Source organism: Nothobranchius furzeri, chromosome 19 (assembly GCF_043380555.1).
Source record: "Nothobranchius furzeri strain GRZ-AD chromosome 19, NfurGRZ-RIMD1, whole genome shotgun sequence".
NCBI lineage: Eukaryota > Metazoa > Chordata > Actinopteri > Cyprinodontiformes > Nothobranchiidae > Nothobranchius > Nothobranchius furzeri.
In genome coordinates, this window is record NC_091759.1 from 26993597 (window position 1) to 27009804 (window position 16208).

Here is a 16208-nt window from a genome sequence, read left to right on the forward strand (position 1 = left end):
AGATGAAGGTGTGGAGAACTGTCTCAAGTTCAGAGCGGGACAGAATGGGACTCAGCTTAGCAACGTTCCTGAGATGGAAGAAGGAAGAGCCAACAAGAGAACTGACATGAGAATCCAGGGTGAGAGCTGGGTCAAAGGTCACGCCAAGATTCCTGACAGAAGGTTTGGTGTGAGAAGCAAGCTGACCAAGAGAGTCTCTGACTTTGGGAACCAGCTTGTCTGGGGCACAGATGAGGATCTCAGTCTTATCTTCATTCAGCTGAAGAAAGCTCCCACCATCCAGGTTCTGATAGAGTCCAAGCAGGTGTGTAACAGCTGCAGCTTAGACATCTCATGGGGCTTAAAGGAGATGTACAGTTGGATGTCATCTGCATAAAGATAGTAGGAGATTCCTTTGAAGGAGCTCAGGATGTGCTGAAGAGGAAGCAGATAGAGGAGGAAGAGCGGGAGCCTTCAGTCCTGCATGCCGAGACACGTTTGAGCTGTAATATGCAAATCTGAGCTCACCCAGTAAGTCTGAGTTTTGTGTACCTGACCAGCGACCGGTCCAACAGCATTCGTTCTCATCTCCATCAGAAAGCCCCGCAGGCTCAGAGCAGACTGATCCGGAGTTTCCTCGTTGAGCTGCGATAAGGAATATCAGGAGGGAATTTGACTCAGTGGGAGTCATAGCATAGCATAGTTTATTTATAAAGCACGTTTAAAACGCAGCATGGGAGCTGCCCAACTCCAACGGGCAGTTCCACAGCTTTGGGGCAGCATGCACAAACGCTCGATCCCCCGCGATTTGAGTCTCGTCCAGGGCGTGTGCAGCAGCAAAAGGTCAGCCGACCTCAACGTGCGCGTGGGCACATATGGAGTGAGAAGGGCAGAGAGGTAGGGAGGTTTTATTGAAACAAACTAAAATCCAGTTTTTGAAACTGTGGCAGGAAGTTTGTTTCCTTCTCAGGTTTCTAAGATCTCACAGATCGACTCTTCTTCAGGCTTTTAACTCAACTGTAAGTTCCTACTGGAGCAGATTTGGAGAGAAGCAGACGGTGTCTAGTTAGGGTTAGACTACATATTCAGTGAAACGATCAATAAGATGTGATGTTCCTTATAAATGTGAATCTGATGGTCTCTGATACCTTTAGGTTCCTGGACTAACACACACTTCATATTACTCCAGACAGAGTCACGTATGTAGTCTTCCTAAACGAGTGGTCACACAGCACACGGTATCACGTATGTAGTCTTCCTAAACGAGTGATCACACACAGCACACGGTATCACGTATGTAGTCTTCCTAAACGAGTGGTCACACAGCACACGGTATCACGTATGTAGTCTTCCTAAACGAGTGATCACACACAGCACACGGTATCACGTATGTAGTCTTCCTAAACGAGTGATCACACACAGCACACGGTATCACGTATGTAGTCTTCCTAAACGAGTGGTCACACACAGCACACGGTATCACGTATGTAGTCTTCCTAAACGAGTGGTCACACAGCACACGGTATCACGTATGTAGTCTTCCTAAACGAGTGATCACACACAGCACACGGTATCACGTATGTAGTCTTCCTAAACGAGTGATCACACACAGCACACGGTATCACGTATGTAGTCTTCCTAAACGAGTGGTCACACACAGCACACGGTATCACGTATGTAGTCTTCCTAAACGAGTGGTCACACACAGCACACGGTATCACGTATGTAGTCTTCCTAAACGAGTGATCACACACAGCACACGGTATCACGTATGTAGTCTTCCTAAACGAGTGGTCACACACAGCACACGGTATCACGTATGTAGTCTTCCTAAACGAGTGGTCACACACAGCACACGGTATCACGTATGTAGTCTTCCTAAACGAGTGGTCACACAGCACACGGTATCACGTATGCAGTCTTCCTAAACGAGTGATCACACACAGCACACGGTATCACGTATGTAGTCTTCCTAAACGAGTGATCACACACAGCGTACGGTATCACGTATGTAGTCTTCCTAAACGAGTGGTCACACACAGCACACGGTATCACGTATGTAGTCTTCCTAAACGAGTGATCACACACAGCACACGGTATCACGTATGTAGTCTTCCTAAACGAGTGGTCACACACAGCACACGGTATCACGTATGTAGTCTTCCTAAACGAGTGGTCACACAGCACACGGTATCACGTATGTAGTCTTCCTAAACGAGTGGTCACACACAGCACACGGTATCACGTATGTAGTCTTCCTAAACGAGTGGTCACACAGCACACGGTATCACGTATGTAGTCTTCCTAAACGAGTGATCACACACAGCACACGGTATCACGTATGTAGTCTTCCTAAACGAGTGGTCACACACAGCACACAGTATCACATATGTAGTCTTCCTAAACGAGTGGTCACACACAGCACACGGTATCACGTATGTAGTCTTCCTAAACGAGTGGTCACACAGCACACGGTATCACGTATGTAGTCTTCCTAAACGAGTGGTCACACACAGCACACGGTATCACGTATGTAGTCTTCCTAAACGAGTGGTCACACACAGCACACGGTATCACGTATGTAGTCTTCCTAAACGAGTGGTCACACACAGCACACGGTATCACGTATGTAGTCTTCCTAAACGAGTGGTCACACAGCACACGGTATCACGTATGTAGTCTTCCTAAACGAGTGGTCACACACAGCACACGGTATCACGTATGTAGTCTTCCTAAACGAGTGGTCACACACAGCACACGGTATCACGTATGTAGTTTTCCTAAACGAGTGGTCACACAGCACACGGTATCACGTATGTAGTCTTCCTAAACGAGTGGTCACACACAGCACACGGTATCACGTATGTAGTCTTCCTAAACGAGTGGTCACACACAGCACACGGTATCACGTATGTAGTCTTCCTAAACGAGTGGTCACACACAGCACACGGTATCACGTATGTAGTCTTCCTAAACGAGTGGTCACACAGCACACGGTATCACGTATGTAGTCTTCCTAAACGAGTGGTCACACACAGCACACGGTATCACGTATGTAGTTTTCCTAAACGAGTGGTCACACAGCACACGGTATCACGTATGTAGTCTTCCTAAACGAGTGGTCACACACAGCACACGGTATCACGTATGTAGTCTTCCTAAACGAGTGGTCACACACAGCACACGGTATCACGTATGTAGTCTTCCTAAACGAGTGGTCACACACAGCACACGGTATCACGTATGTAGTCTTCCTAAACGAGTGGTCACACACAGCACACGGTATCACGTATGTAGTCTTCCTAAACGAGTGGTCACACACAGCACACGGTATCACGTATGTAGTCTTCCTAAACGAGTGGTCACACACAGCACACGGTATCACGTATGTAGTTTTCCTAAACGAGTGGTCACACACAGCACACGGTATCACGTATGTAGTCTTCCTAAACGAGTGGTCACACAGCACACGGTATCACGTATGTAGTTTTCCTAAACGAGTGGTCACACACAGCACACGGTATCACGTATGTAGTCTTCCTAAACGAGTGGTCACACACAGCACACGGTATCACGTATGTAGTCTTCCTAAACGAGTGGTCACACAGCACACGGTATCACGTATGTAGTCTTCCTAAACGAGTGGTCACACACAGCACACGGTATCACGTATGTAGTCTTCCTAAACGAGTGATCACACACAGCACACGGTATCACGTATGTAGTCTTCCTAAACGAGTGGTCACACAGCACACGGTATCACGTATGTAGTCTTCCTAAACGAGTGGTCACACACAGCACACGGTATCACGTATGTAGTCTTCCTAAACGAGTGATCACACACAGCACACGGTATCACGTATGTAGTCTTCCTAAACGAGTGGTCACACAGCACACGGTATCACGTATGTAGTCTTCCTAAACGAGTGGTCACACAGCACACGGTATCACGTATGTAGTCTTCCTAAACGAGTGGTCACACACAGCACACGGTATCACGTATGTAGTCTTCCTAAACGAGTGGTCACACACAGCACACGGTATCACGTATGTAGTCTTCCTAAACGAGTGGTCACACAGCACACGGTATCACGTATGTAGTCTTCCTAAACGAGTGGTCACACACAGCACACGGTATCACGTATGTAGTCTTCCTAAACGAGTGGTCACACACAGCACACGGTATCACGTATGTAGTCTTCCTAAACGAGTGGTCACACAGCACACGGTATCACGTATGTAGTCTTCCTAAACGAGTGGTCACACACAGCACACGGTATCACGTATGTAGTCTTCCTAAACGAGCGGTCACACACAGCACACGGTATCACGTATGTAGTCTTCCTAAACGAGTGGTCACACAGCACACGGTATCACGTATGTAGTCTTCCTAAACGAGTGGTCACACAGCACACGGTATCACGTATGTAGTCTTCCTAAACGAGTGGTCACACACAGCACACGGTATCACGTATGTAGTCTTCCTAAACGAGTGGTCACACACAGCACACGGTATCACGTATGTAGTCTTCCTAAACGAGTGGTCACACACAGCACACGGTATCACGTATGTAGTCTTCCTAAACGAGTGGTCACACACAGCACACGGTATCACGTATGTAGTCTTCCTAAACGAGTGGTCACACACAGCACACGGTATCACGTATGTAGTCTTCCTAAACGAGTGGTCACACACAGCACACGGTATCACGTATGTAGTCTTCCTAAACGAGTGGTCACACAGCACACGGTATCACGTATGTAGTCTTCCTAAACGAGTGGTCACACACAGCACACGGTATCACGTATGTAGTCTTCCTAAACGAGTGGTCACACACAGCACACGGTATCACGTATGTAGTCTTCCTAAACGAGTGGTCACACACAGCACACGGTATCACGTATGTAGTCTTCCTAAACGAGTGGTCACACACAGCACACGGTATCACGTATGTAGTCTTCCTAAACGAGTGGTCACACACAGCACACGGTATCACGTATGTAGTCTTCCTAAACGAGTGGTCACACACAGCACACGGTATCACGTATGTAGTCTTCCTAAACGAGTGGTCACACACAGCACACGGTATCACGTATGTAGTCTTCCTAAACGAGTGGTCACACACAGCACACGGTATCACGTATGTAGTCTTCCTAAACGAGTGGTCACACACAGCACACGGTATGAATGAAAGGGTGGAACCGCAGCTAGCCCTGCTGAAGCATCTCGGAGATCTTCTGATGTCTGGGTTGTAAAATCAGCTCGGCCGTACGGATTAATACGCTACAGATGATGTATGAAACCATCCCTGTGCCGAGTCTACCAACCCTTTGTGTTGAAGGGCCCCATACCATCCAGAGGTCAACAGGTCGGTGCCGGTAGAGCGGAAGGACCCGTCTAGTCCAAGATACCCTGCAGGTGACGGCAGGAAGCTGGCGTTGAGGGGCTGTAGTGTCTGACATCACTGGCAGGCGTTGCAGAGCGGCTGTGACCTTGGGGTCAAAGGAGGGAAGGGTTCCCAGTGCGTGCTCACCGGTCAGCCTAACCAAGTGAACTGGTGAAGAACCGAGGAACCAGGAAGTGATCTCTGTTTTTAGGGACTGTTGTTGACAAATGTCGACACATCAGAAGTCTGCAGACAGGTTGGATAATTACTGCTGGGGTGATAATCGTTCAGCTGCAATGAGTTATTTAAGCCCTGGGCCTATAGCAGCATAACCAAAGGGATGAGCCGGGATAACCCAGCATGTTTATTAAACTTTATTCTTTTCCTTTGCTCAGCCATGGCAACAAGGAAGTTTTCTCCTGTTTGGGAATCCAGCTAGCCGTGAACTTCTTCCTGGACCGAGGACACGCTGACGTCACCGTGTTTGTTCCATCATGGAGGAAAGAGCAGCCCAGGCCAGACGTTCCCATCACAGGTACGAAGACCTGAGGGGTCTGCTTCCTGCTTCCACTTACTAACATCTAATCAAGCTACAGCAGCACTTCCTGTTAGAGAAACGTTAACATCCACCTGAGGAAGTGAAGCCAGACTCGGGTCCAGCTCCTTCTCCAGAACTTAAAGATGTTCTGATGATGGGAAGATCCAGTAGTGAAGAGTTTCAGGTTCTTTCTGCAAACAGAACCGGGCCATCCCCATGACGGGAACGGATCAGGACATCTCAGTGGTGATCCCGATGGCTGAACATCAGGTTTCTGTTTCCTAACTCACCCCGGGTCCATGTGCTGGACCTGGATGAGGTCTGAGGGGTGGGGGGTCACAGGGGAACCTCCTCCAGGTTTCCTGAACCTCTCCTCTGCTGAACAGACCAACACATCCTGAGAGACCTGGAGAAGAAGAAGGTCCTGGTGTTCACTCCGTCCCGCCGCGTTGCAGGGAGACGCGTCGTCTGTAACGATGACTGCTTCATCGTCAAGCACGCCTTTGAGTCGGACGGCATCGTGGTGTCTAACGACGTGTACCGAGACCTGCAGGCCGAGAAACCCGAGTGGAGGCGTTTCATCCAGGAGCGGCTGCTCATGTTCTCCTTCGTCAACAACAAGTTAGTTCCTGACTTTATTCCTCATAGGCAGATGAAGGACCTGCTTCTTCAGGAGTGTGTTCTGATGCAGGTTCATGCCTCCTGATGATCCTCTTGGCCGACACGGACCGACCCTGGAGAACTTCCTCAGAAAGTTCCCCAAGACTCAGAGAAGACAACCGTGTCCGTATGGTGAGAGAACCTACACACACACACACACACACACACACACACACACACACACACACACACACACACACACACACACACACACACACACACACACACACACACACACACACACACACACACACACACACAGCAGGAGGTCTCTGGGGTCCACACACCTCAGGAGCAGCTACATGGTCAGCTTAGGCTTACACCATCATCACAGAGAAGACCACAAACCCTAGAGCAGAACCAGTAACAACAACAGCTCTCCCATTTAAACTCCAGTTGACAGAGGCAAAGGGAGGATGGGGCCTCCCATCTCTTAAAGACAAGTGAGACCTGCGAGTTGCTGGTGCGATCCCTCCTACAACGCACGATGGAAGACACAGAGATGGACCTTTCACCTATCTCGATACCATCTCTTATCGCAGATAACGATATCCGAGCATGGGTCAAAGATACAGAAAATCCTTGGATTAAATGAACACTTGAGATTTGGAGAACAGTAATAACGCATTAGATATAGAGGTAATTAAATGGAGTGCTTATGACACACAGTTTACTCGATACGAGGTTGAAGAAATGGGCAGATAAAGCCGCCTTATGTAAAATAATAAGAAACGACACCCTCCTCAGTTTAGAACAAATTAAAGAGAAATATGCTTCAGAAGCACAGGATTTGTACCGTTAGGGTTACCGTATTTACAGGTGAGACATTTTATTGGTGACGAGTTACACGTGTAGCAGAATCTAGTAAACGGTTACTGGAGGTTTTTAAAAAGGCCTGTGCTGGAAATAGAGGTAGGAGTGTTGCATCAGCGATACATTCGGGACTTATTAGCACTCAACTCCATACGTTAAAGCAACATGGGAACAAGGAGGAGGAATACATTTATCAGAGGAAGAATGGGAATCAATCTGGGAATACCAGTGGAAATGTAGTAATTCAGACCGTTGGAGGGAATTTGGCTGGAAGAGCCTGATTAGATATTTTATTACACCATTTCAAAGGTAACTCTCCGGTTTGTTGGTGAAATTCTGGAGGTATGAATGCAAATCACTACCATATTCTTTGGGATTGTCGGAGTATTAAGACTTTTTGGAGTGAAATATATAAACAACACAAGACATTTTTTGGTATCATCTGCCCATCGACATATATACTGGACAATGGGTTTCCATAGCTCCAATAACCCGTTTTTGAAGATAAATGGGAGGTGGCCACCACCGCCATTTTGACCGTGTCACAGGTTCCGTCAAGCCCAGACAATTCCATAAAAGGGAAGAGAGGTGGAGCTGAGGGTGGGGCTGTAAGGCTGGGATCAACTGACGACACCCGGTCTAACTAGCTACAAGCTAACCTGAAGCTAACCCAAAGCTAACGCGGAGGTGGGAGCTAAGCTAACGGAGGTAGCAACCTAGCTACAACCGGAGTTAACTGTGCACAACACCAGAGCTTCTGAGTCAGAGATACGCCGGGCTGACCGCTGGGGAGAACCGGGTGGAACACAGAGGTCTCCGAGAGCTCCACAAGCCGATAGTGGGAACCCAGCTCCATCAACATGTTATATTTCAACCCATTTTCTAAAGTGCAGCATTATGTTAAACGCACTGGGTTTTACCCTATTACATTTAAATGTCATGGTTAAACAGTACATGTTAAAACCTAAGCTCAGCTCGGCAGTGACCTAAAATACATAAATATAATTTTACTTACCGAAAAAATGAAGTGGAGACTCCTTGGACGCTCTATTAGTGCAATTAATGCCACAGCAAGTCATTTTGTCCAACAATTGCACAAATAATATCCACTGTGGAAGCTTCCCACAGTGCTGCCCCCCCCCCCCCCCCCCCCCCCCCCACAATATCCAACAGCCCAGTGTCAATGGTGGACTCATTCAAGTTCTTGGGAACTATCATTTCCAGGGATCTGAAGTGGGAAACAAACATCAACTCCATCCTCAAAAAGGCTCAGCAGAGGATGTATTTCTTACGGCAACTAAGGAAGTACGGCCTACCACAAGAGCTGCTGATCATCTTCTACACTGCTGCAGTCGAATCCATACTTTGCTCATCCATCACTGTCTGGTTTGGGTCAGCCACAGAAATGGACAAATGCAGACTACAGCGTGTTATTAAAACAGCAGGAAAAACCATTGGTGCCCAACTGCCCTCTGTCCAGGAACTGTACATCAGCAGGACCAGGAAAAAGGCAGTGAATATTGTCCAAGATGCCACACATCCTGCATCTACTCTCTTCCATCTCCTCCCATCTGGCAGACGCGATAGATCGCTGTACACAAAAACCACCAGACACAAGAACAGTTTCTTTCCTTCAGCCATTTCTCTCCTGAATCTGTAGATTCTTTTACCGTCCTTTTATTATAGTTTTTAATACTTATTCAGTATGCTTATGGATATGTGTGTGTGTGTGTGTGTGTGTGTGTGTGTGTGCGTGCGTGTGTGTGTGTGTGTGTGGGTATACATGTTCTTATGTGTTTTTAGGTATTTTTATTCTCATTTATTGTGGTTGTTGTATGTTTTAGAGAGCGAACATCTACCTAAGACAAATTCCTTGTTAATGTAATTTTACTTGGCCAATAAATCTGAAATCTGAATCTGAAAACAGAATACACACACACAGAGACTCAAAATCCCGGAGCAGTTTCCAGGCCAGACCGAGGCTCTACTGAGGCCTTTCCACGGAGCTAGCTCTGTGGTCACGTGGGTCTGATGCTCATTAATTATACAGAATTTTAGGCTTTTAATACACTTAAACAGCAGAGTGAGAAAAACATTCACCCCCTCAGAGTTGTCATGAGTGTAAACTAGATCATTTAAACCAAAAACATGTTCTGGTACCAGGCTGTAAACATGTTTATTTCTGCTGTCAAATTGGTATTTTTAACATGGGAGTCAATGAGGATTTGCTCGCTTCTGACACCAGCCCCTAGTGGATGAGGGTGGAACTGCAATTTTTGGTACTTCCGGGTTGGCCTCAATTTTTGAGCAGCATTGTGGGGGCTTGCATCTGCCCCTGGAAAGTAAAGTTTTCTTCTTTGGACTCATGCCTGAAGGATGGACTAAAAGAGACGAACATTCGTTCGGTATTTTAAAGGTGGCCAGCAAAAAGGCACTCACGAAAAAGTGGCTTTCCCAGGAGAGCCCAACACTGACCCAATGGACGGATATCGTTATGGACATAAACAGAATGGAGAAGTTAACAGCAGAACTGAACTATAAGAAAGACTTGTAATGATAATAGAGGGTAAATTGGATTAATTAAATTTCTTTAAGCTATTTATTATTATTACCACTACTTGGGGCCAATAGCTGTGATCATCTATATAAATATCGATGATCCCCTGCTTGGTCTTAAGATGATTAGGCAGAAGATTCTAGGATTCTTTGTTTATTCAGGGATCGTACACACTTCGCTTTGATTTAAGAAACAGTCAGGTTTATAAGAAAAATAAGAATTTACAAACCATTAAGACATGACTACGTGTTTAAACTATTATTTACTGTGAGTGGATGCAAACTAAGGGACGGTGTCTGGAACCTATGTGTGAATATAATGTATTCAGAATCTCCGTTCTCAGGGCCGAGTTCTGGATGGAAAGAACTTGGTTTGCATATAAGCTATAAAGATGTTATTATCAGAACCACATTCAGACGCTATCTTGCTGTGTCTACCTCACCCATTCTGGAAGACCCCTGTTGGATCCGAGATGTCCCGCGGCCGACAACCCCACTGCACCTGGCTCGTAGAAAAACCTCGATGCGCCCAAATCAGTCCTGGGATGTCTCCCGGGTCACAACAATAGATGAATGAAACAGAGCGTCTTAAAAATAACTCTGGAGGAGTTCTGAGTCAGCTTTGTTTTGCAGGAAACTATCTTGTTGTTTCAGCTTCGCAGGTGCGAAAAAGGTTTAAGGTTTTGACAACGTGTCAAAATCCTTCTGGTTAGAGAGGTACTAAAGATGGCAGGTCTGAAGCTCACTCTAGAACTGACTAATTACCCAAAGCCGTTTGGTTTTTAAGAATTGATATTATGGTTTGGCCATAGATCAGAGGATCTTTCATGGATGTACAATCAAAGAGTCTGAGTACCCGGCCTGAAGGGTTACCGGGGTCCCACCCTGGAGCCAGGCCTGGGGTTGGGTCCTGTGAGTGAGTGCCTGGATACATGGGCTTATCCAACTGTGGACCCACCACCTGCAGGAGGAACATGAAGGGTCCGGTGCAGTGTGGATCAGGTGGCAGACCGAGGCGGGAGCCTTGGCGGTCCGATCCCCGGACAAGAAAACTGGTTTTTGGGACATGGAACGTCACCTCGCTGGTGGGGAAGGAGCAGGAGCTTGTGGCAGAGGTTGAGCGGTACCGGCTAGATATAGTCGGACTCACCTCGACACATAGCATTGGCTCTGGAACCCAAGTCCTTGAGAGGGGTTGGACACTCTCCTTTGCTGGAGTTGCTCCAGGTGAGAGGCGGAGGGCTGGGGTTGGGTTTTTGTTAGCCCCGAGACTCTCTGCCTGTGTGTTGGGGTTTACCCCGGGGGACGAGAGGGTGGCTTCCCTGCGCCTTCGGGTCAGGGAACGGGTCCTGACTGTTGTTTGTGCTTATGGGCCAAATATCATTTCAGAGTACCCACCCTTTTGGAGTCCCTGGGACAAGTGCTAGATAGTGCTCCATCAGGGGACTTCATTGTCCTGCTGGGGGACTTCAATGCTCACCTGGGCAATGACAGCATGACCTGGAGGGGTGTGATTGGGAGGAACGGCCCGCCTGATCTGAACTCGAGTGGTGTTTCGTTATTGGACTTCTGTGCAAGCCGCAGTTTGGCCATAACGAACACCCTGTTCAAACATAAGGATGCCCATCGGTACACTTGGTACCAGGGCAGCCTAGGTTGAAGGTCGATGATAGACTTTGTAGTTGTATCATCTGACCTGCGGCCGTATGTTTTGGACACCCGAGTGAAGAGAGGAGCGGAGCTGTCAACTGATCACCACCTGGTGGTGAGTTGGATCAGATGGCAGGGGAAGATGCCGCGTAGACCTGGCAGACCCAAACGCATAGTGAGGGTCTGCTGGGAACACCTGGCAGAAGAACCTGTCAAAATTGTCTTCAACTTCCACCTCCGGCAGAGCTTTGAACGCGTCCCGAGAGCAGTGGGGGACATTGAGTCCGAGTGGGCCTTTTTCCACTCTGCGATTGTTGATGCTGCTGTTGCTAGCTGTGGTCGCAAGGTGGCCGGTGTCAGTCATGGTGGCAGCCCCCGTACCCGCTGGTGGACACCAGAGGTTCGGGGAGCCGTCAGGCTGAAGAAGGAGGCCTACAGGGCGTGGCTGGTCTGTGGGTCTCTGGAGGCAGCAGACAGGTACCGGATAGCCAAGCGGGGTGCAGCAGTGGCAGTTGCTGAGGCAAAATTTCTGGCGTGGCAGGAGTTTGGTGAGGCCATTCAGAAAGACTATCGATCGGCTCCAAAGAGGTTCTGGCAAACTGTCCGGCGCCTCAGGAGAGGAAGGCAGCAACTCGCTCACACTGTTTACAGTGGGAATGGGGAGCTGCTGACATCAGCTGGGGCTATAGTCAGACAGTGGAAGGAATACTTTGAGGAGCTCCTCAATCCCACCTACGCACATTCAGAGGAGAAATCAGAGCCAGGAGACCTGGGGATGGATTGTCCAATCTCGGGGGCAGAAGTTGCTGAGGTAGTCAAACAACTACACAGCGGCGGAGCCCCGGGGGCGGATGAAGTTCGTCCTGGGTATCTCAAGGCTATGGATGTTGTAGGGCTGTCGTGGTTGACACGTCTCTACAACATTGCGTGGTCATCGGGGGCAGTTCCTAGGGAGTGGCAGACCGGGGTGGTGGTCCCCATCTTTAAGAAGGGTGACATGAGGGTGTGTTCAAACTATAGGGGATCACACTCCTCAGCCTCCCTGGAAAGGTCTACTCCAAGGTACTGGAGAGGAGGGTCAGATCGATAGTTGAATCTCAGATTGAGGAGGAGCAATGTGGTTTTCGTCCTGGCCGTGGAACTGTGGACCAGCTCTATACCCTTGCAAGGGTGATGGAGGGGGCATGGGAGTTTGCCCAACCAATCCACATGTGCTTTGTGGATTTGGAGAAGGCTTATGACCGTGTCCCCAGGGGCACCCTGTGGGGGACGCTCCAGGAGTATGGGGTGGGTGGCTTTCTGTTAAGGGCCATTCAGTCCCTTTACCAGAGGAGCGTGAGTTTGGTCCGCATAGCCGGTAGTAAGTCGGACCTGTTCCCAGTGAGGGTTGGACTCCGCCAGGGCTGCCCTTTGTCACCGATTCTGTTCATCACTTTTATGGACAGAATTTCTAGGCGCAGCCGTGGTGTGGAGTGTGTCGAGTTTGGTGGCAGGAGAATCTCGTCTCTGCTTTTTGCGGATGATGTGGTCCTCCTAGCTTCATCCAGCTCTGACCTTCAGCTCTTGCTGGGTAGGTTCGTGGCCGAGTGTGAAGCGGCTGGGATGAGGATCAGCACCTCCAAATCTGAGACCATGGTTCTCGACCGGAAAAGGGTGGCTTGCCAGCTCCGGGTCGGAGGAGAGGTCCTACCTCAAGTGGAGGAGTTTAAGTATCTCGGGGTCTTGTTCACGAGTGAGGGTAGGAGGGATCGGGAGATCGACAGGCGGATTGGTTCGGCGTCTGCAGTGATGCGGACGCTGAGCCGATCTGTCGTGGGGAAGAGGGAGCTGAGCCAGAAAGCCAGGCTCTCGATTTACCGGTCGATATACGTCCCAATCCTCACCTATGGTCATGAGCTTTGGGTAATGACCGAAAGAACGAGATCGCGGATACAAGTGGCCGAAATGAGTTTCCTCCGTAGGGTGGCCGGGCTCAGCCTTAGAGATGGGGTGAGGAGCTCGGACATTCGGGAGGGACTCGGAGTAGAACCGCTGCTCCTCCGGATCAAAAGGAGTCAGTTGAGGTGGTTTGGGTATCTGGTCAGGATGCCTCCTGGACGCCTCCCTGGGGAGGTGTTTCGGGCATGTCCTGCCGGCAGGAAGCCCCCGGGTCGACCCAGGACACGTTGGAAAGGTTACATCTCCAATCTGGTCCGGGAACGCCTTGGGGTCCTGCCGGAGGAGCTGGTGGAGGTGGCCGGGGAGAGGACGGTCTGGAGCTCCCTTGTTGGGATGCTGCCCCCGCGACCCGGACCCGGATAAGCGGAGGAAGACGAAGACGACAACGGTTTGGCCAGCCAATCAGGGGCTGACAAGTTTGAAAGGTGTTACCAAGCATCTCAGAGACACACCCTCTGTGATGGAGACTCCGAATGTGAGCAAAATGTTAACTTACGTGTCATGCGTTAACTTAACTTTACGTGTGAGTGCAAATGTTATGACCTCGTCAAGTAAACATACTAAAACAATCATTGAGCACAGATTAATGAAATGTTTCATTATTTATAATTATAAATTGCAATTTTAAATGATTATCTTAAATTATAAAATCTTCTTTCTTCTTCTTCTGGGAATAACTGAGTTTATTTTAAAAGAGTTCCTCTGTTATGGACCTTGGAGGAGAAAATGTTTATTTATCTTTTATTATCTCTGCAGTCCAGCTGGTGTGAGGAAGCAGGCTCTGATTAAAGGGGCTATGTGCAGACTTTGAGACTCCTGTCAGGGGAAAGTACAGTAAGATGTGTCATAGCCAGGGTAAGTTGAGCTGGCTGTGCATTTGACCTGTGGGATCTCAAAATCAGGCCATTCGTGACGTTGCACACTTATTTGCCTCCCGATGGAGGAAATGGATAGACTACTTAGCGCCACAAAGACCAGAACTTAACTTGCTTAACCTGTTGTACTGTACCATGTTCACCGCCTTGGGCTTCCTGACAGGGTTGCGGAAGGCGCTTTATAAATAAAGCTTTGATTGATTGATTGATTGTAAGGTTAACTGGATATTGCATAGTTTATAATCATCCTAACCCCCAAGTAACGGATGTCTGTCAGGTTTATTTGTTTTATTTACGTATACTACCGTGTATTTTCATGTATACTTTTTCTTTCCCGTTTTAAATACTGACTTACAGAAAATGCTCATTCAAGCAGAAACTTGGTGATGTATTTGGAAAAGAGGTTCTCATGTAACATGACTGCTGAATGTTTAATAAAAATAAATAAATAAATAAATAAAACAACAGCTGTAGGAGGCAGCAGCTCCTTCTGGACCTACGGACTGCCGACGAGAAGGAAACCTTCCAGAATCTGAACCGCTGACGTTTGTTTGTGTTTCAGGGCAGAAATGTACGTATGGGACCAAATGCAGATTCCAGCACCTGCAGAGAGCCAAACCGGTGGTCCGAGTGGGGGCCGACGAGCTGCAGCAGCACCGGCAGACGTCCTTCCCTGAACTCAGTCTGGTGGAAGACATGGCTGGGAGGCTCACTCTGGGACATGATGGCGCTTCTGTCAAGAAAAACAAACACGAACATGCAGTGAAGTCGGGCCTCCGCTCTGGAAAGAAGCCTCAAATAAAGAGTGAGAAGACCAGCCAGCCAGTGGACCACGGATCCATCCAGGGCAGTTCTCAGGAGCAGATGGACTCTGGTTTGGGCTCCATGGACAGTCAGCTGATGGCGGCAGCATGGAGTCTCAGCGATCAGCTGTACGGTTCCTCGTATGGCAACGTCCGGTCTGAGTTCTGCCCTCCCAGAAGTGCACCCTGCAGCTGCTGCTCCCACAGACCTCTCCACCCCACCTGCATCACCTCTGCGAGCAGCCACAGTGCCGACCTCAGTGGATACGGCCCGCCTCGTCATTCCAGCCATCATATGTACCCGCTCGACAGACCCGCCTTCAGCCAGCCTCCAGACTCTCAGCACAGCAGGCTCCACCCACACCAGCGACCGCAGTACTGGTCCGACCCATTCCCACCTGGACCTCCAGAGAGCTGCAGCCTGCCAGGCAAACACTGGGAACCACGTCCAAGCAGGAAGGAGCGGGTAGCAGTCCGGAAGAAGCTCCTCGCCATCTACAGCGCCCAGCTGGTGGATATGGCCATGGACATGTGTCCTGACCTGCTGGACCCACAGAGACTGGTAGCAGAGATCCTGATGCTCCAGAGCCAGAACCAGAATCTGAGATGATCTCGGTCCAGCTCAAAGAAGACCAGCACCAGTTAGTGTACTGTGGGATCAGCAGTCTAACTTCCAGTGTGGTTCCTAGAACTCTTAAACATGCAGTAGTGCAGCCTCTGATCAAAAGGCCTGGCTTGGATCCCACTGAGCTCTCAAATTTTAGGCCCATTTCCAAGCTGCCATTTTGATCTAAAGTCCAGAAAGTTGTTCTCAGCCAGTAAAAATCTTTTGTAGATGATAACGATGCTTTGGAGATTTTTCAGTCAGGTTTTAAGTCTCTTCGCAGCACAGAATCTGCTCTGTTGAGAGTTTTTAACGACCTCCTCCGTGCCACAGACTCGGAAGAGTCTGTGATTTTAGTTCTCTTAGACTTGACTGCTGCTTTCGACACCGTGGACCATAATATTG

At 48.8% G+C, this 16208-nt stretch overlaps 1 protein-coding gene across 3 annotated transcripts in view; it reads left to right on the top strand.

Annotated features, from left to right (window-relative positions):
* The window catches only part of zc3h12ab (zinc finger CCCH-type containing 12Ab), a 33357-nt gene extending 17358 nt beyond the window's left edge, over window positions 1-15999 (top strand). For all 3 annotated transcript variants that reach the window (XM_015942567.3, XM_015942569.3, XM_015942570.3), the window contains 4 exons: window positions 5762-5901; window positions 6291-6525; window positions 6596-6696; window positions 14959-15999. In XM_015942567.3, the coding sequence (XP_015798053.1) occupies window positions 5762-5901; window positions 6291-6525; window positions 6596-6696; window positions 14959-15809 (1327 nt within the window). In that variant the 3' untranslated portion in view covers window positions 15810-15999. The remainder of the gene's footprint in view (window positions 1-5761; window positions 5902-6290; window positions 6526-6595; window positions 6697-14958) is intronic.
* The last annotated feature ends 209 nt before the right edge of the window (window positions 16000-16208 follow it).